At 41.1% G+C, this 24415-nt stretch overlaps 1 protein-coding gene across 3 annotated transcripts in view; it reads left to right on the forward strand.

Moving 5' to 3' along the window:
• CWC27 (CWC27 spliceosome associated cyclophilin) overlaps nucleotides 1-22496 on the forward strand; it is a 236417-nt gene extending 213921 nt beyond the window's left edge. For 2 of the 3 annotated variants that reach the window (XM_077816922.1, XM_077816923.1), the window contains one exon: nucleotides 20437-22496. In XM_077816922.1, the coding sequence (XP_077673048.1) occupies nucleotides 20437-20599 (163 nt within the window). In that variant the 3' untranslated portion in view covers nucleotides 20600-22496. Of the gene's footprint in view, nucleotides 1-434; nucleotides 581-20436 lie in introns of all 3 variants that reach the window. The other variant, XM_077816924.1, reaches the window with a different exon arrangement.
• Nucleotides 22497-24415: the final 1919 nt, after the last annotated feature.

A 24415-nucleotide genomic window follows, 5' to 3' on the forward strand; every position in this document is an offset into this window, starting at 1 on the left:
AGGGGTGGCCAAACGGTGGCCCATGAGCCACAGCCGGCTATTTTACCGTTAAAGTGCGGCTCACAGAGCCCCCACACGCTCCCATCCATTCTCCATCTTCCAGACCAGGGGACTGCGAGGAAGCTTGGGACCTCTGCCTTGCAGCGGGGTGGTGGGGTAGGGGCTTCTGCCCAGTAGGGATGGGGGTCTCGGGGCTTCATCCCATCAGGCACCTCCCTCGGGTCTGAAGCCCCAAGCCCCGGCCCCTGGCATGTGTGCCTTGACTCTCGAACTTCGAAGATTATCGTATGCACTCAGAGGGCCAATAAGTTTGGTCACCCCGGTATAGCTCCACAGACTTAAAAGGAGCAATGACAATTTACACCAGTTTTGTGTAAATATACGTCACAGTTCAGAGCAACTACATCTGTATTTCCTCTCCATGGTCCCTCAAGGGCTCCCAGTCTAGGCTCCCGGCTCCTCAGCTGTCACCTCTCTTGGGCAGAGACCTGCATCTCTATCCCTCCTGATTGTGGTTTTTCCAGTCTGCACAATTCCTTGCCTACACTGTGATATCCCCAGCAAGCCAGACCACCAAAAGGCCAGTGTTTGTGCTTTGCTTTCTTTCTAGAGGTAATGAACAGCGCAATTGCCTGTAGTTATAATTTACCACACAACAGCTCTTTATAAGCAAGCATGTTTATTCTTGAGGTGAAAGCATTACAGAGAAAACATACTAAACCACAAAATAACCTCCACACATGCTAAGAAGCTTACCAGAAGTCAACCCAACTCCATCCTGGGACTGTGGTAGGTGTCAGTCCTTCAAAATCCATGGCTTTTCCCCATGGTTATAAGTTTATAACTGTCTCAGATTCAGAACCAGAACCCAAGCTGAACAGAGCAGCCATTTTTTTATACAGCTCAGGCCTCTGAACTTGGACTTCGGTAACAGATAATCAGCAGACAAGACCCTCTCCACAGGGCATAGTTTCAAAAGGTTGGAGCATTTGAATTCACTTCCCCCTACATATTTCCCAGAAAAACCACTTAACACGTTCTTTTTCAAAAGTGTGTTTCTTGTCTGGCACATGGTTCAGTGTAGTCCTTTGAAACCCTTGGACTCACATCTGTCACATCTCCCGCCTCAAGAAGTTACATACGATCCTGGCCCATAATAATACATAACCCTTTAAGTTTGCACTGGCAGCGTCTGCACTCCTGTAGTACACAAAGTGGAGCAATGTAGATAAGCCCTCAGCAGTATATAAACTGTATATATACACAAACACTAGAGTGTTTTGGAAACTAAAATTAAACTTCGGGTTTTTGGGAGAAAGGTTTGCTCTTTTCTTTCAGTGTCCTCAGCTGGACTGGGTGATTTGATCCAATTGTGGCAAGTTCACATTAAAAATTCCTTCTCTCTTATTTGCAGCCCACCCCTCAAAAAGCAGTGTTTGTACTTAAGATGATTTGTAGTAAATATTATGAGTGCATGGCATGTGCTTGTGTGATAGGCATTCCTAGGCCGTTTTGTCGGTCATGGTTGCTGCTTTTAAGGGAAGTGAAAGCTAGCCAGTATGCTGTGCTCTACTGTCAGGGTGTGTTATCTGAGGTAAAATTATTGTCTCTAAGATATTTTTATGTGTCCACATCAGTGGCCACACATTGAGGCATAATTTTCATTTTCTGTCAAGATAGAAACCATTACCAATTTGTTATGTTTCCTTTTATTTGGCAAACTTTTCTCTTTGCATTTTTGGCTGAGCTGCTGTATTGGCATGGAGCACAGCAGACATTTGGGTACTTTTCAGCAGCATTCTACTTTTTTATGCAAAAAAAGAAATAAAAGAAATATGACTCTATTGTAAATAGTGTGCATGGTGTTTGATAATTATTACCAGATTTTACTGTCTAACAAGGCAGTTGAAGAAGTGTTGTTAAGAAAGCTAAAGAGAAATATGTGATATAGTTTTAATTTTAAATTTAGGAATCCTTACCGGGACATATACTGAGGTCCCTATAATTTTATGACCGTTCTGTGGCAGTGATTACATGTGCTGTCTGGAGCAGCAGAATCCATTCTTCTCTACAAAATTCAAGGAGTCTCAAATTTTTACAACCAGCAATGGACCCTATCTGTAGCCATATAATTCAAAAAATCTTCTACTACATGTTAATACACCATACATAATGATAGAAAGGGTACTCTTATGACCATATCTATGAAGTCAATAGGCCATATTGTGCTTTAGGTTTTGGCAAGAAAACTCTCATAGCACCTAGATGCCTAAGTCAGATTGCTTTGGCTGAAGCTTGTAGGTGGTTCTAGGTACAGACTTGGTGGTTTGCACAGAGATTGCAGTTTTTGCATTGGTTGATGGTGGTATATGAGGATCAGATGTCCATGCTGATTTTAAACCTATCAACTGCCCTCAATAACATTGATCATGAGGTCCTATTGACTTACCTGCTGACCCTTGAGAAGGCCTGACAGCCAAACTGCGGCTTATTTACCATTAAAGTGCAGCTCGCAGAGCCCCCCCACAGCCCTCCATTCTCCCACCTACCAGACTGTTGGGGGGGAGCTCAGGACCTCTGCCTTGCAGCAGGGTAGAAGGGTCTTCTGCCCAGTGGGGAAGGGGGTCTTGGGGCTTCTGCCCAGCAGGCAGCACCTGCTGGGGCTCAGGGCTACAGCAGGAGTGGGGCTGAAGCCCCAAGTCCCGGCTCCCGGCAGATGTGCCCCGGCTCTCGAACTTCTGAAGGTTGTTGTATGTGGCTCGGAGGGCCAGTAAGTTTGGCCACCCCTGCCCTAGAAGGGAGCAGGTGGGGCTATGCCTTCATTCTTTTCTCTCAAAGATCATCAAGGGTACAGCAGTAGATAGAACAAAGCCAATTACATTGGCTTCAGTTGTTCCTCTCCACAGAGTGATGATGTGTGACTGTTCCTCCTCCTCCTCTAAAGGCCTTCATATGTGGGGTCCCACAGTGATCCATACTATCCCCTCTTCTCCTCAATATCTACATGCACCACTGGGAGAGATAGTGAGATGTGTTGGGTTTGGCTGTGAATAGTATGCTGCTGATACTGAGCTATATATCTCATGGTCAATTGATGCAACCACCACCATTTCTAAATATCAGATCACCTACAAGAAACAAGTTTATGGATGAAGAGCAGCTGGTACAAGCTGAACCCAGGCAAGAGTTAAGTGACAGCAGTCAGAAGGGGAAATGCTTTCAAGAACTAGCCAAGAAGCTGTTTCCACCTTCCATGGAAGGCATACAGCCCCCATTCATCAAAGTGCTATGAAGCATTGGGGTCTGTTTGATTTGGACAGCCAGATAGCAGAAGAGGACCTGGTCACAGTGATCCATACATTTGTCATCTCCACTACCATGGATTACTGTAATTAAAAATGCCTGAAACTGAATGTAAGGACGATGCACCAGCTCCAGCTAGTACAGAATGTGGTTGCCGACCGTCTCCATTGATTAGGCCACTGTGAGCACATCAGAACCATGCTCAAGTCCCTCTAGTTGCTCCCAGTCAGCTTCCAATGACAGTTCAAGGCTTTGGTCCTAATTTTCAAGGCAATTAATGGATCAAGTCCCAGCTACATTAAAGACCTTATTTCAATGTATGAACTGCCATGGAATAATGCCTGTGCTCCTCGGTACAACCTGCACCAAAGCCTGCACCAAAGTTCATGAGAGCTGAGGATAAAGCATTATCAGTCAAGGGGATCCAGTTATGAAACAGATGAAATGTAGGATAGATCTGGACTCTGAACTGATTCCATCTCCTTCTCTACGCTCCTGAAAGTGTTTAAAAAAAAGAGAGAGAGAGAGAGAATCTGGTGCTAAAAGACACTTTCTCCAGGCCTTTTCGACATTACCTTGTAGGGGCCTATACTACTCCCAGACCCTGGTCCAAGATGCTCTTAGTTGGTGCCAAGAATCTATGAGAAGAGGAAGAAAAGATAGCAGCAGCAGCATTCTCAAGACTGTGTACACTCCTCTTCTGGTTCTAAGAAGACTGGAACCATGAGTCCGTTGGTGCTAAGAGATCTATTGCAGCTGAAGGGAAAGCCTCTGTCACAGGAACCACATTCTGTGGGGCAGAAGCACATCTTGGTATTGGTTATTGAACTCTATAGAGTTGCCCTATTAATTCAGTCTCCTCATACTCCATCACAGGTTCTGAGTCCAATTCCAGGTCTAGAGCCACCATTCCTTGTAGGGAGTAATCCTGATAATTCCTCTGCTTTGCAGGAGGAAATTTCAATTAGCCCAATTTTCATTTTTATCTACTGCTCTGGAAGAACTTAACAAATGTGTTAAAGTGGCAGCAACTCACCTAAGAAGGCAAGGTGTCCACATCTTTCCATATTGCTCATAAAAGCAAAGTTGCTAGAAGAGCTCCAGTCTTCTCTGTGCAACACATGGACAGCTCATTCAATCTCTAAGATTGAGGATAAACCTAGAAAAGTCACAATTCATGATCTCAGCAGATCGTGTCCAGTTACAGGCTCTATTATCACAAAGATCTACCTAGCTTAGCACAGATTCCAGAATATCTTCAGCACTGTCCACTTGATTCAGAAACAGCTTTGAAACCAAACCTTCAAATTGCTAGGCATTTTGTGTCTCCTGGCATTCTGTGTCCTAATTAGAGCTGGACAGAACCCAGCAGTTCAGCACCTAACTCACGCCAAAACCCTAGTGGGATTCGCAAACTATATATTCCCTTGCCTATGTTGCTTTTGGGGCTCAATTTGATAAGTGTGCTCTGAGCAGTCAGTTCCTGAAAACGAAGAGCCAGGCCTCTTTGACATGCCTACTCTAGCCTGGGGAATCAAAGATAAAATGTTGTTCCAGTTCATGAACACAAAGATAGATTAGAGTCACGTTTGTTCCCTTCCTTTTCAGACTGAAGCCAAGGTACCTTGGCTAGACTGGAAAATCAGGCCCCATATTGGATCTCTCTTGCTAAGGCCATTGATTTACCAAGCTACCTTTAAAAAAGGAATTATCAAAATATTTCTTTTGATTGCTACAGGCCCCTTTAAAGAATAAATTAATGCCAGAGATCTGTATTAAAAACACATTGGAAAGAGGGGGATTTCTACTCTGTTTGGCAAAAAATACACGTTTATTTCGATCTTTGTATTGCCACTAAGCTGGTAAAAAAAATAAGCAGTAAATCCCTTTCTTTCCTCATCCTTGCCCCGCCCCACCCCAACCCCACACTGCCAGCATGTGATCAAAACCTCGATCATTTAATTGTTCTCCCACTGTTGAATGTTTGGAAGATTGTATTTGATCAAAATGGTCCTTCTGCCAAAGTTATACTACTTATTGCTAATGCTTCTAGCAGTTGTCCATGCCAGAGAAATACAGTTTTTATTTCTTCATGTCTAAGTTTATTTGGGCCAGGCATCTGGGCTTGGATTTGGCTCCTTGTTCACTTAACACATTCAGAGATGATCCATGCTTTACTCTAGGGATGTCTAGCATTGCATTTACTGCCTCAAAATCTTATGGTTTATTTATTGCTAAGCTAGTGAAAGATGAAGAAATAATATATTTTCTGTGTCTAACAGCCCAATTTAAGCATCCAAGGTATTGTATACCATTTTTGCCTACATACACTCCCAACATTATCTGGCTTTGTAACATATGCAAGCAACATGCATTTAGCTAGATACAGAATTTTTGAGGGGTAGGGGTGTGCTAAATAAAATTTTGAATGTCAAGTTATGAAAACTAGAACAGAGTGCAGTTTAACTGGAATGTGATTTTGTTCCAGGGAAACCCTACCCTCTTCCCCATTCTGTGGCCCACATGATATAGTGTTGCACAGTTGGCTGGGTTCATTTGGGGAGGGGATTTGCTGCCTTCTGAAGTATCAGGTACTGTACAGGCTATTGCTGGAGACAGGATATTAGACTAGATGCATCACTGGTCTGTTCCGGTATGGCAGTTCACATGTTCTTATAGTAAACGCTGTAAATTTTCTCTACATTGGTATACTGTCTGGGACAAAATCTGGAATTTACTTCAGAGTGTTCCATACCGATCTGTTCCACAAGCATGTGTTCTCTGTTTAAAGCCCCCTCTTCTTTCATCAAACTACTTAACATACTTCGTGAGGAGGATAGGGAAACGCAGTAGGTTGTATGTGTGGATTATTACTGATAAGTAGGGCCCTACCAAATTTACGATCCATTTCAGTCAATTTCACGGTAATAGGATTTTTAAAATTGTACATTTCATGATTTCAGTTATTTAAATCTGAAATGTCATGGTGTTGTAATTGTAGGGGTCCTTACCCAAAAAGGAGCTGTGGGGGGGTTGCGGTACTACTACCCATACTGCCTTCAGAGCTGGGCAGCTGGAGAGCTGGTGCCAGCAGGAGCAGCAGCCCAGAAGTAAGGATGGCAGGTATGGTATTGCTGGGCCCTTGGCAAGCAGCCACCGCTCTCCAGCCACCCAGCTCTGAAGGCAGCAGAGCAGAAGTAAGAATGTCAATACCACGACGCCCCTAAAATAATCTAGTGACCCTCTCCCCCCCATGCAACTCCCTTTTGGGTCAGAACCCCCAATTTGAGAAACACTTGTCTCCTCTGTGAAATCAGTACAACATAGGATAAAAAGCACACAAAAGACCAGATTTCACAGGGGAATACCAGATTTCACTGTCCATGATGCTTTTTTCATGGCTGTGAATTTGGTAGGGCCCTACTGATAAGACAGTATATAAGAATCAGATAATTTAATTTGCATAATGAGAATACCTTGATTGAGGGTATAAGGCTTGGTCTACACTTAAAGTTTAGGTTGACATAGCTACATTGGTCAGGGCTCTAAAGAACCACATCCCTGACTGACACAGCTATGCCGACCTCTCCCCATTGTGGACTCAGGTAGGTTGATAAAAGAACACTTCAACTTAGCTAACTTTCTTCAGGGAGATGGTGTTACTAAAACCATGGAAAAACGCCTTCCATTTACACTGCCGGGTTATGCCAACATACCTCTGCAGCTGTAGTCTCCATGCTGTAGAGAGAGCCTAAATTGTTGTTGTTTTACATGTTGGTGATTCTGAGGTCATTACAAAACCAAAATAGTCACATTTTCTCACTAGCGTCATGTCTTTTGGACCTAATGGGATTTCTGTGGATAAATGCAGTATCCCAGTAGACTGGTTACTCACAACTTTAATCTTATTTTAAGAGAAAAATAGTACTTAATGACCATGTTGAGTAACATTTAAAAAACAAAAAATGAGGCAACAAGCCACATGTGCATTAGCATTTGCCTTACAAATAAAAGCTTTTTTCCCCCTCATCAACCTTGTTCTTCGCGAACAATGGACTATTTGAAGTTTTACCCTGGAGATTACATAACGTTGTTCTAAATTCTCAATTTTAATTTTGCAAGAAATACTTTTGTGGTGAAAACTGAGAAATCGTGTAATTTGATGAAAATATCTGAATTGAATATTATGTTAAGAATCCCTGAAAAAGTACTTGTCCAAAAAGGTATGTACATCTTATGCTGCAGGCATAGGAGAAAACACAAAAATATATTTTTTCCAGGGTCCTTCCTTGATATTTTAGAGGACCCATAAATTGCTGGTGTGATAATGTTGTTGTTTTCTCCAGCATCCATTCTGGCGGTGGAGTCACCTAGAAAGACTCGTAGTAAAATGAACTACTTCAACAAGCAAGCCTAGGTGATATCATCTGTTCAGCACTTCAAAGAAAAATGTTCATTCAGCCTAGACCAAAGTCTTTTCTGCCTCTAAAGGAAGTAGTAACAAGAGTTGTTGATTAACTGATCCAAATGGATATATTTAGTCATTCTTCTGATTTTATATGCTAAATATTTTGAAGAAAGTAAGTTGATCTGATCTTTCTCCAGGGTTATTATATACACTATTCCCTTCCAATGTGCTAGTCAATGTTATGAGACATATATGATCTGACTTTAATACAGATATAAGTTTATTAATTCAATTTTCAATTTTCCTTACTTAAAAATTAGGGTGATTTTTGCTCAAAGCATGAACCTTAATAATAACTCAAGATTTTTATTTTTGAATTATCTTCTATTCAGTAATTGTTCTTGTTTGGATTTTAGACACTGTACATCCTTTATTTTAGTTCTACTAATTAGGTTTCACAGTATTGCCTTTTGATTAAGTAAATACACCCAGTTTGCCTTTTTTAATATACTCTCAGCTTTTCAGGTCTTGCAGAAGTAGTGTAGCCCACCAACAGCGTAAAATTTCACCTTCGTCTATACTGAAATTGTAATGACAATTTAAGGTGATTTCTGTGAATCAGTATTACAATGATCTGAGGTAAGTCTAAAATCCGAAAAAATATATGCTAGTTCCGTCTACTAAGTTAAGGCCAATTTGTTAATGAGCTATGTTTGTTTAAAAGAGGTAAAAACTATTCAATATTGTCTTGGGATATGGAATAATAAAGCCAGTTCCACAAGTTAATCATTTTATATAGAGGACTAAAAACACAATTATTTTGGTTTTAAATTCCTTATCAATATATTATGTGGTGATTTTCTCAGTATTATCTTCAGTTTTCATTTTTCCTCAGTATTATTTCAATAGTCTGGATGATTAGAAAAGCATACTATTAAACAGATGTTGGAAATGTTTTTCTAACCATTCCAGGACATGTGGTACTCACCATGATTAATATTTTTAACATCTTTATGTAGTGACTGGCAATTAATATTCTGCTGTCTGTGAGCAAAAGAGCTTTAATTCATTCTTTTTAATGAAGTTGTCAATTTAGTGAAACTGAGGTAAGGGAGCTGAAAGGTTCTGACACAGTACAAGAACTTGGAGGAGAGCAGAGGTAATCTGATAGTGGGGGGAAACGGAGTCAAATGGGAAAGAGGAACACAGGAATGGGCAGAGGTGAAACTAAGGACAGTGTAACGAGACAGATAAAGTAAAATCAGTTGGCAGTGGACAGTTAAGTCACCAATTGAATTACGTGACAATAGATAATTAGTGACCGTGAATTGCAAAACTTACGGAAATTATAAGATGGTGATTGGTAAAATATGTCCATGATGTATGGAAATGTGATATAGGGAGAGACCATATTGCTTCTGTGGCAATGGAATGGGTGCTACTACGGTAGGGGCTTTCATAGCTTGATATTGTGGATGGATGGACAGAAGTCCTGGAGGAATGGTGCACAGGGACATGGTTTTTACAACACCAAGTGGGTCACATAAACAAATGAGACCACGCTCAAGCAGATGTATTCAGGTGAGGTTCAGGTTTGGTGTCTATTGGTCTAGGTACTTATGTGCCTTCCTTCCTCCCTCTCCCCCCCCCTTAGTAGTCTAGTATCTAAGCGCCTCCCAACCATTTAAGAACAGAGATTAACAATATCTCTCTCTCTCTCTCTTCACAGCTTTCAGGAAAAATAGTTTAATTATTTTAGGGAGCAGGAGTTTGTGGTGTGTGTGGACACACACGCACACAAGTAGGATACTAGAGTGAAGGGTATAGCATCCAAAGCCAAATGGATAGCTAGATAATGTTAAGATATGACAGATGGGAAATGGTGATGGAACTCCTCTAGAGTCTTCTATTGCAAGGAGCAATAGTGGTGGATAAAGGCTGCCTTACGAACAGGTAGGGCCAGCCTTACGGGTGGCCAACATGGGCGTCTGCCCAAGGCGCCATGCTCAAGAGGCTGTAGAAGGACTGTGCCCACCTGGGAGGCAGTGGGAGGGGATAAAAGGGGCTGTGGGGCAGGAGCCAGGCGCTCACACGCCTCCCCTCTCCACCCTCCCAGCAGCATGACACCTGCAACACCACCATCGCTCCACCTGCTGCTGCTCTGCCTGCTGAGTGGCCGCCCATTGCTGGGGAAGCAGTACATAAAGGGTGCTAAAGAAAGTTCTCCCAGGGCCTACCCTAAGGCCGACCCTGGAAACAGTGGACACTTATTGTCTGTCCCAGTAAACTAGGGCTGTGCCTACACCCAGATTTTTGTACAGTTCTCTCACTTGCTGTAGCACCAGATCAGCTCCACTGGTACTAGCAATGGTGAGAGCACTAGTGTATACTGGGCGCCAGAGCAGTTCTAAGAACCAGTACGTCAGCTTAGAGGGGAGGGGCTGCAGGCTCAGTTTTGTTTTACAATGTATATAACATTTCCTCTTTTAAAACCTGCTTTTTCACATTTCTTTTGCCATTCTGGTTTTTATTTTGTTTGTTTGTTTTTGTGTCTCAGTCCTGTGTTTTCTTTCCTTTTCTTTCCTTGATTTGAATTCTTTGCTTGTTTTCAATTTTCATTCTTTTACCCTTTTCTCTGGCTTTTTTCTTCCTTTTTATTTTCCATTATTTGCATTTTGGTCGGCCTCCCTTTATTCTCTTTGGTTTTGTTACTCATTCTTTTCCTTTTCCATTCTTTACCTTTCTTCCTCAATTTATTTTTCTTTTTGGTCTCTTCTGTTTCTCCTCTTCTCATGCCACCCATTACTCTGCTGGAAGTGAAAAGAGTGCCAGTGAGTTCATTCTTCCAGAACAGCTAACTTCTTTTTCCTAGGAAGAGAAACCTCTTTTGCTTTGATCTGTGGACTCACTCATCTGTTTTGTCTGTCTTTTCATATGGGCTACAATTCTATCTACTGGCTATATATCATGAGGGTGACAGGAGGAAAACGTTGCAACATTTTCTCTGTTATTTATGCTTGTACTTTCTGAACACTCTGATTTCATAGTATTTTCAGGAAAATTTTATTTTATAAGCAGGGCATAATTTAAAGAAAAAGGAATCACTCAAATATCACTCTGAAAAAAGTGGCGTTTTGCTTGTGGTTAGTTTCGGACTGAAGGAACAAAAACAATAGAAGAAAATGAAGTTCCATGTTAGGCTCTACCTAACAAATTATTTAGAAATCCTTGTAGTTATATCCAAAAGTATACTCAGACAGTGATCAGAATATTATAAATCCCAGCTATTTTCTCTTTTACCTCACTGACGGAGTGAACTGACAATCCATATGAAATATAGTGATGGTAATTTACAATATTCATGTCTTTTGTATTTATTGCAATATTCATTGTGATGAACTTATTTGATCTAAATGTGGAAGGGATTTGTAGTTTTTGTACATGTTCTAGGCGTGTATATGGCTGCTAGTGGGAGTTTAACTCTCAGGTCTATAGAGGGACTATTGCTAATTAGCATGTGAAAAGTTGTGCCTTGCTTATCTCAGTGCCTCTTGATAGCAGAAGCAACAGCCACATTCTTAGCCAGTCTCTGTTTTGTATATGCACCTACATTTAGGTAAAATTCTTATTTGTGCTTTTAGCTTTAATAAATGTACAATGGCCTAGTTTTGACATGCAGCCATTGGTGCGTACAAATTTTGAAGGCACTCAAAATGAAAGATGGCAGAACTTGTTCCCTTCGCTCTTTGCAGCTGAGTTCTTCACTGGAGCACTTGCCTACCAATGGAGACTTAGATGCTAGGAGACCTTAGGCACCTGCAAGGTTAAGTGGCAGCTGAACGGGGGGGTGAGAATGTCGATGGCACCTAGTTGTTGGCACATAAGCCCATTTGTGTATCTAGCTCAGGGGTGGGCAAACTTTTTGACCCGAGGGTGGAGAAATTGCCACATCTGGGTGGGGAAATTGCATGCAGGCCCATGAATGTAGGGCTGGGGCAGGGGGTTGGGGTGCAGGGTTTAGGAGGGGGCTCAGGGCAAGGGGTTGGGGAGCAGGAGGGATGCGAGATGTACAAGGGGGCTAAGAGCAGGGGGTTGGAGTGTAGCAGGGGGCTCAGGGCAGGGGGTTGGCGTGCAGGAGGGCTGCGGGATGCAGCAGGGGGCTCAGGGCAGGGGGTTGGGGTGCAGGAGGGTGGGGATGCAGCAGAAGGTTGGGATGCAGGAGGGGTGCAGGGTGTGGCAGGGGTCTCAGGGCAGGGGGTTGGGGTGCAGGAGGAATTTGGGGTGTGGGCTCTGGCCCGGCGCCGCTTACCGTGAGTGGCTCCAGTGTGGCAGCGGAGTGCAACGGGACTAAGGCAGGCTCCCTGCCTGCCCTGGCCCTGCACCACTCCCGGAAGCAGCCGGCACCACATCCCTGTTGCCCCTGGGGCGGGGGGGAGGGGTGAGCAGAGGGTTCTGTGTGCTGCCCTCGACTGTGGGTACCTCCCCCGAAGCTCCCATTGGCCGTGGTTCCCTGGTGCCTGCAGGCGAGGGCAGTGCACGCCTAGCCATCTGCCCTACCACCCCCCTCCCCAGGGGCCTGCCTTAGCCCCGCAGCGCGACAGGGGTGGCAATCCCACAGGCCAGATCCAGCCTGCAGGCCATCATTTGCCCACCCTGATCTATCTCCTTGGTCTAAACATTTTGGCACGTTTCCAGCAAGCTATTAGAAGTCAGCTGTGAGCTGAAAACTTAAATTGCTTCATCAGTTTCTGCAAAGAAACTGATTTCTTCCACTTTTCAAATACAGAAGAAAACAAACGGTTGAAGTGTGTGTCGTAATAGCGTAGAATGAACTGTCAGCTACTGGGGATAAGCATAAGTTGCAGAGTGCGGTTTTCAAAGTACTAACTTTGGGAGATGAAATAGTGGAGACATCACCACAGTGACTGTAGACAAATTATCTGGGCAACCAGCTGTTTCACAAAAAAGTATAGGGTTTTGAGCTATGTAAAATTTTCTTCAGACCACCTGCATATTTGTTGAACAGAATGCTTAGCCAAGTGCTTGGCAATGCAAATGAGGAGCTAGATTCAAAGACACTCGGCATCAGCATACCTAATTTTTTGGTGCCTAGCAAATCACTGGGATTCACAAAGTGTGAGCTAGGCACTGGGGCTCCCTACACAATGAATGCGGAAAGACAGGCACCTCTGAATGACATTCACAAAAGCCAATACACTATGCGGCTCCTTGCCTAAATTAACCATTGGAGATGCCAAGGTGAGGGTTGTGCCCCTAACTCTACCACTTTCAGGGAGTTCTGTGCCTCCCTCTGTTTGAGATTCTCAGTTGCAAACGCTTGGGGTTAGGCTCCTCCGTTACTTTTGCAAGAAGCAAAAGAGCAGCAGCAGCAGAAGGAGGATCTCCTTCATAACTTTTAGCCGAGTAGTTAGCATACTCACTTGGGAGATGATGATCCCCAGGTCAAGTCCCTGCTCCACCTGAGCAGAAGAGGGGATTTTAATAAGGATCTGCCAGCTCTCAGGTGAGTGCTCTAACCATTGGACTATGGGATATTCTGATGTGGGGGCTCTCTCAGTCTCACCTGTTCCTCTGTGGATAAATACTTTTAAAAGTCGTTGGAGTAGGGAGACTGAATTCTGGGTTTCCCACCTCCCAGGGGAGTGCTGTTGTGATAATTGGACCTCCAGTTTTACCCTAATTGTGAGCTCAACTGTACAACGTTCATAGGATGACACGATCACATACCTATAACCTATGACAACAAACGTTGATGGGAAAAGGTGCAAAAGGAAGACAGACTGGATTGGTCCAAACAAAAAGGCCTACAGATATAACTCAAGGACTGTGTTAAGATCATGCTTGGGAAACAAGAAACATGGAACCAGAAATCAGTGAACCAAAATTGGTGTGTCAGAAATTAGACCTATTGTGAACAAAATGATGGGAGGACAGGCTATACCACCCATTATTCCCTTTTGTGGTCCTTAAGAAAAGAGACTTTGGGAGAAAAACTGGCCATTGGAGTGAGCTTCACCATCATCCTGCGATGATGGACCTTCATCCTGATCCTGAGAGATCCAAACCAGGCCAAAGAGTGGGATCCAGATGATTCTGTCAATTCTACCAGTTCTGATTGAATCCTGAACACCAGCTGAGCAGTGAGACTTTGTGTTCCCTCCTCCTTCCTTTTGTCCTTTCCCTTCCCCATCTTATTTCTTCTCTGTTCTATCCCTCTTCTGTTTTCTTCTGTTTAATAAGAGTCTGGCTTAGCTGGCCAAGACAATATATTTTGCCACACTGCTGTAAGCCTATGACCAGAAAGAGGCAGCTAAATGCAACCTAAACAACCCAATGCTAGTACAAGTTTACCAGGTCTCAGAATGGCTGACCAGACTGTGTGTCATGCCTGTTTTTCCACCAGTGAGGTTGTAAGTGAAAATAAACACCAGACACTGTGACGGGGTTCCCGGGGTGCAATCTGAACTGTGGGACCACTGAGCCCTCTGTCCCACCAACCTGGGGTATCCCTCACACTGATGATGATGGCAAGCTACAAACCTCTGGCAGGTACTGTACTTACAGATATCCACAGGCAGGGACACACCCAACTGAGTTACATGAATGCTTCTCCCAACCACTCATGAACCAATAGCAGAGAGGCTTGAGCCAATTCCCCCCAGTTCCCCAGCCTTGCACCTCAGAACTATACGGTCTTGCCCAGGTCAGAAGCCTGACCAGTGTAAGTTCATTACCCAGTCCGCCCCTCCCTTGATGTGGAGAAGATACACACTAGCCTTTGTCAACTGAGCTGAGATTTCCCAAGCACTTTAACAAAAACACCGTTTTAGATAAAATATAAAACAGACTTATTAACTATAGAAAGATAGATTTAAGTGATTATAAGTAGTAAGCGTAGAGATCAAAGTTGGTTACCTAAAAAATAAAAGTAAATTCACAATCTGAGTTCTATAGACTTTGGGTCCATATAGTCTATCTAAATTAATACAGCTGTGCTTTAATCACCAGGCTACGGAGCCATTCTCATACTTCTCTCCCTGGCCCTCTCTTTCCTCTGTCCCAGGATGGAGACGGACTCAAAATCACAATCTCCTTCATGGTTTCCCCCAGCCTTGGGAAAGGAGTAGATTATACCTAGTCTACACCCAGCTCAGCATCTGTAGCCCAGCTAGCTGGGGAACAGGCCCTGTGTGAGAATCCCACATTTTGACCTTAATTTCTATCAATCTTGTCCTGCAAATGTGTGGTGTTATCTATTAAAACTGAAAGCACCACTTTATGAAATGTATACAAAGTGTATGTAACACTTCCAAAGAATGTTGTCATTCTTTTTGTATCTTAATTTTAGAGAACAGTACTCTAATTTTCATATTGAATAAGCTGAGAAGAAAAAGACAAATGCAGTAAGTGTGTCAACTAAAATAAATAATTGTTCAGTCTCTTTTAGAATTAAACTACAAATTTGCAATCATGAGTCACCACAAGGGCAAATTAAGTTATACAGAATTTTAGATATGATAAACAGAATACATTGTAGCATTATTAGTGTGCACAGAATTATAACCTACTGACCCGTTATATACTGGAACAAGTCGGACAAATATGCATGTATGTTTTCATAGGACATTGTAAAATGTAGGCATGCTTTCAATTCACTACAATCAGTAATTTATAAAGCACATGGGTCAGAAGTTTATTGTGCTGAAAATCAGTCGCTTTCTTGGATTTTGTTTTTTGGGGTTTTTTTAAGACAAACATGTTGAAAGAAAAACAAGTTAAAACATTTTGATTTCTATTAAATGAGAAAAATTAGATGTAATTATAGAGAAGTTATCCATAAAAAGTGTTACGTGTTCAGGTTTGTGCTTCAAGCTTTTGTGAAAAACTGCGTCTTTCATTCAGGTTTTAGTACGTTGTATAAGCATGGTAAAACAATATTTCATCCTGTGATGAAACTTTCATACTGATGCTGATTTTTTTAAGATTTCATGTCTTTCCCAAGCATCTGCTAATGAATACAAATTACTAAAAAACATGAACAGCCTTATTACACAGTCCTGTAAACACTTAGCACTTGTCTATATGGCAACTGAGTTGAGATTCCTGTTGGCAAGCATGGATGAAAGAATGCTCTGCAGATATGCTATGCTGGCAGCTGCAAATAGGCAAAGGCTGTTTGTGCTTTATATAAGCTGTTGGCATTGGGTGTCTTTGGTTTTGGGCTTCAGCTGCTATGCCATCAAGCAGATGGTGTGGCTACAACAGTGGCTTCTCCAGAAGCAGCAGGGGATGGAGGAGGTGCAGGGACACCAATGAGGAACTGCTACTACACAAGCTTTTTTCTGGAGCAGCTTCACACAGTGGAGTGCCATTTCTGGACCCGGGAAACCAGCATCGATTGGTGGCAGAGAATCGTTCCTCAAACTTGGGATGACCAGCAGTGGCGACAGAATTTCAGGGTGGTGACGGCAGCTTTTTGGAGATCTGTGCTGAATTGACCATGGAGCTACAGTAGTAGCATGCCAACATGTGGTGTCCCATACCGGTTGAGAAGATGTCGCCATTGCCATCTGGAAGACAGCCACTCCTGACGTTAACTGATCCATTGCCAACCATTTCAGGATGAGGAGATTGACTGGTGGGGCCATTGTCGTGAAGGTGTGTGCTGCTGTGCAGAGGTCTTGTTGAACCAAGGTATACAGCTTGGTGCTCAGGAGATTATTGATGGCTTTGCACATGTGGGGTTCCCAAACTGTATTGGGGCAATTGATGGGAGCCATGTGCATATCTTTTCCCTGCCGCATCAGACCTTGGAGGTTATAAACAGAAAAGACTATTTCTCCAAGGCCTGGTCAACTGCCATGGCAGATTTACAAACATAAATACTGGGTGTTTTGGAAAGGTCCATAATGCTAGGATCTTTCAGAACTCACATCAGGTTACCTTTAATGAATAATGGAAAGTTTGCCCCCAGGATCACAATAGACAATAATGGTATAGAGATTGCGCCAGTTTTTGGGAGAGACCTCGGCTTATTATCTGCTTCTCTAGCTTATGAAGCTGCTCACAGGCCATTGGAGAGAAGAAAAGGAACAGTTTAACTATCACCTCAGTCGTTGCAGAATGACAGTGGAGTGTGCGTTGGGCAGGCACAAAGCTATATGGTGCTGTCTTTATGACTGGGTTAGAAGCTGCAGAACAAAACTTGCCTAGGATAATAGCTATGGATTGTATTTTTCACAATATTTGTGGATGGGAGAAAGTCTTAACAATGAGTGGGTGGTGGAGGTACAGAGATTTGCTGAACGCCATGAGCAACCATTAAGGCATCCACTGAAAACTGTAAACCACCAGGTTAATGTTGTCAGAGATGCTTTTTGTTTGTACTTGGAGTTTGGTGCCTGAAGATGTGCAATTGTTATCCATGTTGTGAGCACTGGAGTTGCTTTTTTGGGTGGTAAAAGTGGCATGTTGTTGCACTTTTTATCTTGAGCCTATATTGTTGTTATTTTGTAAGACCACATTACCTATGAAAATTTGTACTTATTGTGTACCATGCCTGTATTGCAGATTCTTTGTAATTGTCAATTTTTTTATTGCTCAATATATGCCAGTACATAACTACCAAGAATAAAATACATTACCCATTTTGCTAACAATTGTAATAAACAGATTTAAATTGAAAAAGTTCAAAATTCAAATATAGTATGGTGGATGGGGGCAATTCCTATTCACAGATGAGTGAACAACTTGCCTTTGCTACTTCTTGTCCTTCTGAGATTGAGTGTTAGGGCTCAACATTGCCAAGTGGATTGGATAGCTTGAGTACGCTGAACTTCCACATGATGGTGCTCTCACTGCCCTATGCTTGTGCTGGGCGGGGAATGACCCTGGGAGCACAGGTGCAGGGCTACGGCAGGGAACATCTGCTGGTGTTCCCAATACCCTGTGTTATCCAGAGGCTGGGGGTAGGGCTATGATCACTGGGCAGGAGAGATGTAGGGAGAGAGAAGGGAATTAGTAGTGCCCCCATTTCATGGCACAGCATGGGTTTAAAAAGAGCCGACGACTGGGGCCTCAGGATGTGACAGATTGCCTAGCTGGCCCAGTTGCCATTTTGTAAATGTTTGAGGGGGGACAGAATGAAGGGGACAGGTTTGGAAGAGGGAGTATGGCTGGGTGATGGGACGAAAAACTCAGAAAGGCCCCCAGGTCACATCCGCCCATGGGGCACTTTTGGGAAAAAAAATTAGTACAGCAGTATAACATACAACAACAGCATGGACGATTACTTACATGCCGAGGTCCCTTTGATAGGCTCTGTAGGTTCTTCTTCATGTGTCCAAAACTGGGAATTTGGGCTGGCTTCCTTTATGGTCACTCTCTGGGTCCCAAGTTCTGAAGAGATCCTGGCTGTTCAGGGAGATAGCTTCTCTGTCCTCCTCATTGTTCCTGCAAGGCCGTTGGGTTCTGTCGTGTCATGTAGCTAAAAATGCCTTTCCACATCCTTAAAAAACAGACAGGTCAAATGTCCAATAATGGATATTCTTCTATCATCCTTGCTGTCTTTATACGTTTGCCTTAGCTGTTTGGTTTTTATACAGCACTGAGAGGCAACCCGGTAGTGACCCTTTTCAACTATCTGTTTTAAGATTTCCTCTAACAGTTTCTTATTGTGGTGGCTGGCCACGAAAGCTGCCTGCACCCTCATTTCTCCCCAGATGGCTAGATTATCGAGGGTCTCACCACAGCTCCAAGCAGCTGCTTGAGGACTATTGTAAAGCTGCTGGAGGACTGTCAAAGTTGTCTGCAGCAGCATTCTGTCTACCGAACAATAATCTGCACTAACTTAATTCGCATCAAACTTAGTACACTTAGGTAACAGGGCTCCAGAACTTGCACCAACTAGGGAGAGGGTGTGCTTTAAAGGTTTGCATCATATGTACACAGGCTTTTTCAATCCTCACTAATACAAGTTAGTATGGACTAAAGTGCCCATGCAGACAAGCCATTATTTTTAAGTGTAGTTCTTGCTACTGCCAGTAGAGCCCGAAAACTTCAATGAGACTACTCACAGAAGTGTGAACTAATAGTGGTTGCACAACTGGATCCACAGATAGGAAGTGGAACACAATATTTATATATCAGATTTAAGTGTACTCCATTGTTATATTCATTCTTATACATTGAATGCAAATGAAAATTGTCACCTTTTGTATGGAACTTTCAAATTTTAAAGTTGTCTTTTGTACCGATTCAAAAATAGCAGTTTTGCATAGAAATTCTCTCTTCTGAGTGGAAGTAGAAATTAATGGAGTGGTGGGGGGGGGCTTCATCTAAAATGTTACAATCAATAAGCACGCTTAAGTATATAAAGTCAAATGGCATCCAATTCAGCATGTTGTGAGGTAGAAAAGTATCTGACTTGTCAGTGAAGAACATTGTTCTACAACTGGTAAACCTGTACGTATGCCCGGTTTGTTTTGTCTTTTTTCAGTAGAGTAAAACAATTGAACTATATTCCCTTTAAGATTCTATTTTGGCTAGCCTAAAATTTCATGTTTTCTGACATCTTCCATACTAATTCCCACTTCAGTGACACCTACTAATAAGATCAGAGTTGATCGACTCCAGGCTTTCCTGCCCCTGAGTATGCCAACAAGATACCAATGACTCCAGAACATGCTGATAGTTTCAGACCATTGGGAATGTTATTAAATGGAGAACTACCAGTATGGTCAAGATTTCAAATCAACAGTAGAAAGAAAAAGTTGGCTTGAAGAGCAGCATTAGAGTTTAATCTAAGAAAAGGCTTGGCAGAATTCAGTTTTTATGTTTTATAATTTTGACAGGTAATATCCATTTTATATAAGCATTTTTTCAATTTTATCATTTAAGTTTTCATGGTTGTGAGAAATTAAGGGAGTCAGATAATATTTATTTAATGACCATAGATGTTGAGATGCAAAAAGTTAAAGCTTTATAAGCATTAAAATACAAACTGTCAAAATCACATCATAATACACAGAATAAATATTCTTAAATCAAACCCTAAGTTCTCAAGCAGCATTTTTCTGACTTTGTCTATTGGTAAATTTTGATTATCAATGGAAACATTTTGTCATGGGTTTGTCTGTATGGTGAAATCTGGGTTTACCAACATTTACGAATAAAAATCTAAGCCTTCCAAGCCTATTTATGAATGAGAAAGCATGTTCAGTTTAAAGTGGAACAGGAGGACTGATGCATTCCCTGTTTAATCTTAAAGGTTGCGATCCTGTAGAATGCATTCCCTGACCGTACTGTAGGAGTTTTCAATGCAAAAATAGAAATAGACTTATAATCATGCTGACCATAGACATTAAAAGGAAAGTCCATAGTGACTAATAGGAAAACTTGAAAAACACTCTCAGTTTCTGGAAAGATTATATTTAACTCATCTCGGAAGGTGCATCAAATAGAAACAAGACAAAAGAACTCAATACTAGAAATAAAAGACCATCAGACAACATTGATATGAGAACATTTAAATTTGAAAATAAAAGTGGTTACCCTGGAATATAAAGTAGTAGTAAACTCATTTTTGCATTTTCTGACCATCTCACAACAGTACATTTTGCCAGGGATATTGTAATTACCATTTCTAATGTCACTTCTTCTTTCACTCAGCAAGTTTGAACTATGATTTGTTTGGGTTTTTTTAGGTTGTCACATGTACTTCAGTTTGAGGACAGAAGCAGAAAAGTGAAAGATGCAAGCATGCAGGATGAAGACACTTTTGAAATCTATGATCCTCGGAATCCTGTAAATAAGAGGAGAAGAGAACAAAGCAAAAAGATAATGCGGGAGAAAAAAGAAAGGAGATGAAATGAATGTAAAGCTATCTAGAGCTGTCTTGGAAAGTGTAATAAAGCATTGGCCCTTTAATAGCTGTGGTTCCTAAAAATATCACTTAACAAGTGTGAAAAGGAATCTCTCAAGAACCTGTTGTCTGATTTTGAAATACAGCTATCGTCTTTGTTTTATGAATTGTGCAGTAAAATAAGCAAGTGCTCTCAGTGCATAATCCAAGCTCTCTTTAAACATTTTTGAAATCTGAATAAATATATAATAGTTTTGGTCATCATTTAAATCAATGTATAGCAATTAAATATTGAGAATAGAATCAGAAGGTATGTTTTCAAGACAGTGAAGGAAAGATATTTGCCAAAATGAAAAGGTTAAGGAATGAAAAAAAAATATTCCCACCAGCTGTACAGGCTTTTTAAGATTTAATTTTTTTTTAAATGGTAGGATTAAATCCATTTACAGATGATTGATTTTTTTGTTTAGTTAAGAAATTGGGTTCTTCATTATATCACAAAGTTCAGAAGATAGATTTAAAAATTCCAGACTTCCAGCACAAAGTGTACAATGTTCCCAGCTCTCTTGAAACTCAATCAAAATTTAATTTGAGGGTGTGGTTAAATTTTCTTCATCTTGAGAAACATATCCAAAAAATTACTTGGAAAGACATGATAATCTACAAGTTTGGAAATGTTATTTCACAAGCTTGAGAACATTTTAGAATCCAAATTTAAATAGCAATTAATATGGAAAAAAGAGCAATAATTTAAATCACATGTTTATAAGAAGCTTAGACTCCCAGAATAAGAGTCGTTATTACAAAGTACCCTTCCTCTAATTTCATCTTCTCTACTGATTTGTCAGTATTGCAGGTTTATTTATTTATCTCAATATTGAGACACAGAAATTGCGAAACTAATCTCAGACTCTTGTTATTAAAGACTTTACATCTAGCATGCAGTGACCTTAAAGCCACCAGAGGAAGCTGCAAATTTAAATAACCGTACATTACTCAGATTTCTCTAGCACATAATGGAAGCGTGTACAAAAGAAAAATATATCTGAAATCCCAGAGAATATGGCATTTTTGGTTGTATAAATTTCTAAGCTACATACACATACAATAAAGCAGTTGGTAACACAACTAAATAAGGGGACAACAAGGTCACTAAAAAGTAAGAGTAGATGAGTGTTTTGCTGCTGTCGTTTTTAGAACAAGTTCAGGAGGGTATAGTGTCCTTATCAAAACGCCACTACCAAGTTTCTTGATAGGGTCTGACGTGTGAGGTACATAAACCTGTCTTGGTGTGTTAATGTGGTCCAAATGGCAGAGGTTAGATTAATGCAAAATATTGCTTAAATGTGCTATGTAATCTCTGAGATAAGAAGAAAAAAACTTGTAGGTGTGAAACAAGTTCCTGGAGAAGGCTGTCAATGTCCTCCTCTTGTTCTGAGTGAATTATATTCTAGCAGGGTGTAGCAAAGTTAAGAGGGGTTACATTCTTAATGTTGTCATTCACCAAAAAAAAAAAGTGAGTCAAAGTTCTTTGTGATCTGCTTCAGAATCTGTAAATAATTTTCTGGTGGGCTGTCGTTACTGCTTACCAGAAAGCAGAGAACAATTTTCCATCCACAGTCACATACTGAGTCACGTCTATTTATTTATTGCTTTCCTAGGAGAGCCAATAGAAAGTTTTAGAACAATCATTTGTAAAAATGATTATCAAATCCTTTCATTCCACAGGGGGAAAAGAACTAAGCTGACATCCTCTTGCTAATGCAGTGGGTACTGAAAATAATTATAAATAAAAAAAATTACATTATTGAAATAAATAACTGTTTGATTAATACTTATCCAAATTGTTTATACACATTTGATTCAGCTGGAAGAATTGATATTACACTATTTTAAATGAAATCAGTTTCAGTGGCCTTCTTTATAGTGTCATAACTTGTGAACAGTCAAATCTCTGGAATTAAGAAGCAAGTTATATCTTAAGATGGAAAAAGAATGGACATGCACACAGGCATCTGTTTACAATGAATTGAGTTCCTGCAGACTATAGCTTTAAATAAAAGCATTAAATAGCAAAACAGAGATCACTGTCAGCCAACTTATATGTACTTACAAAGGGTGAAATTCACTCCTCAACGTAATTGAGTTTTGTATGGAAAACTACATGGGAGGAAGAGTACATGCTAACATTATCCCACAGGGAGAACGCTGCAATACTACAATGGCTATTCCCTCCTATAGGCCTGCAAATCCTGAGCCTCTGTTCTTTTGTCCATTCCACGCCTAATAGCCTCATCTGGGGCATCTATTTTACTCAGAGATGGCACCAGGACCTCTTAGGCCTTGTCTAGACTAAGATAAAAGGTATGACGGTAGAATGTGTTAACTAATACATATTAGTAACTAGTTTTAAAAATCTAATGCAGTTAAGGCATTCTGCTTTTAATATGTGCTAAACTGATCAAGCTGAAGCCTACTGGGGAGCCTAGAATTTAAACTTGAGCAGTTATATCATGTTGAAGTATACAGTGCCTTGTCTACACTAGACTTTTAAAACATGTTAGAACATTTAATTATATTATCAATTCACCTTGTTCTAAGGTGATTTTTTTGCTTTATTCACTTTGAATTAAATTCCACTGGTAATATTGGATTTTCTTGCAGACAGTTTACATATATTAAGTCAATCTTTTTGAACTTTGTCACCAATTCTAAAAAGAATTAATAAGACTGTAAATGATCCCATAATCACTACTGAGTCAAACAAGGAAGGGATGTATACACTAACTTTTTTATTGCCATAAGGCAACAGTCTTCTAGTGATCATGAAAGTAAGCTACAGGCCTTTATTGAAAGCCAAAAGGAGACTCTTACCCAGAGATAATTTCTTCTCTGTTGAGCTGAGATAGAAGTCTGGTCTCCTTCTACATCTCTTGGACAGTATTCCTTTACTATTTTTTTAAATATTGGCTAAGATCATGACATTAATATATATTAAAGTCAATAACAATCTCACCAAAAATTATGTTCATGGTATAGGCCAAATAAATATTTTTTTTGTGGTAGATTCTTCCATAGTGCAGGAGCCACAACAAAAATCATTTAGAGTTTTATTATCCTCAGACACTTTGCAGATGGTTACAATAATCTGCATATAAAAATGCGGGAAAGTAATTTAACTGCCTAAGGACTTACCCATCATTGGTACTGTGAACAGAATGGATATAGGCCCTAATTTTGCAATTGAATCTGCTCCTGTGAGGAACCACATTGAATTCTACCCATGTGGATCTAGTGGGAGCATCAGGGACATAGTTTGAAGCTTGTAAGGTAACTATGATGATTGTAAAAGAACTATACAATATAGTGAACACTATTTTTATGAAAAGTAACATTTAATATAGCTTTGTAAATCAATAACAATTTGCTATTTACAGTGAAAACTGTCACACTACAGTAACTTTTTTTCAAAATATTGTAGTCCAAGGGTCGGCAACCTTCGACACGCAGCCCATCAGGGTAATCCACTGGCGGGCTGTGAGACAGTTTGTTTACATTGACCATCCGCAGGCACGCCCCCAGCAGCTCCCAGTGGCCGCGGTTTGCCGTTCCCGGCCAACGGGAGCTGCAGGAAGCGGTGCGGGCCGCAGGGATAGAGAAACTTAGAAGTCAGAAACAGTCTGAGCAGTTTGGTCCTGTCAATATAATAAAGCAAAGTCCCGGGCACATCAAGTGTGTGCAGTTTCTTTTCTGTATGTGCCAAATGATTTCAGAAAGATGACAGTTAGGCTGATAGATTTGATGAAACTTATCTGGGGGAC

Source organism: Eretmochelys imbricata, chromosome 5, assembly GCF_965152235.1.
Source record: "Eretmochelys imbricata isolate rEreImb1 chromosome 5, rEreImb1.hap1, whole genome shotgun sequence".
NCBI classification, from domain to species: Eukaryota; Metazoa; Chordata; order Testudines; family Cheloniidae; genus Eretmochelys; species Eretmochelys imbricata.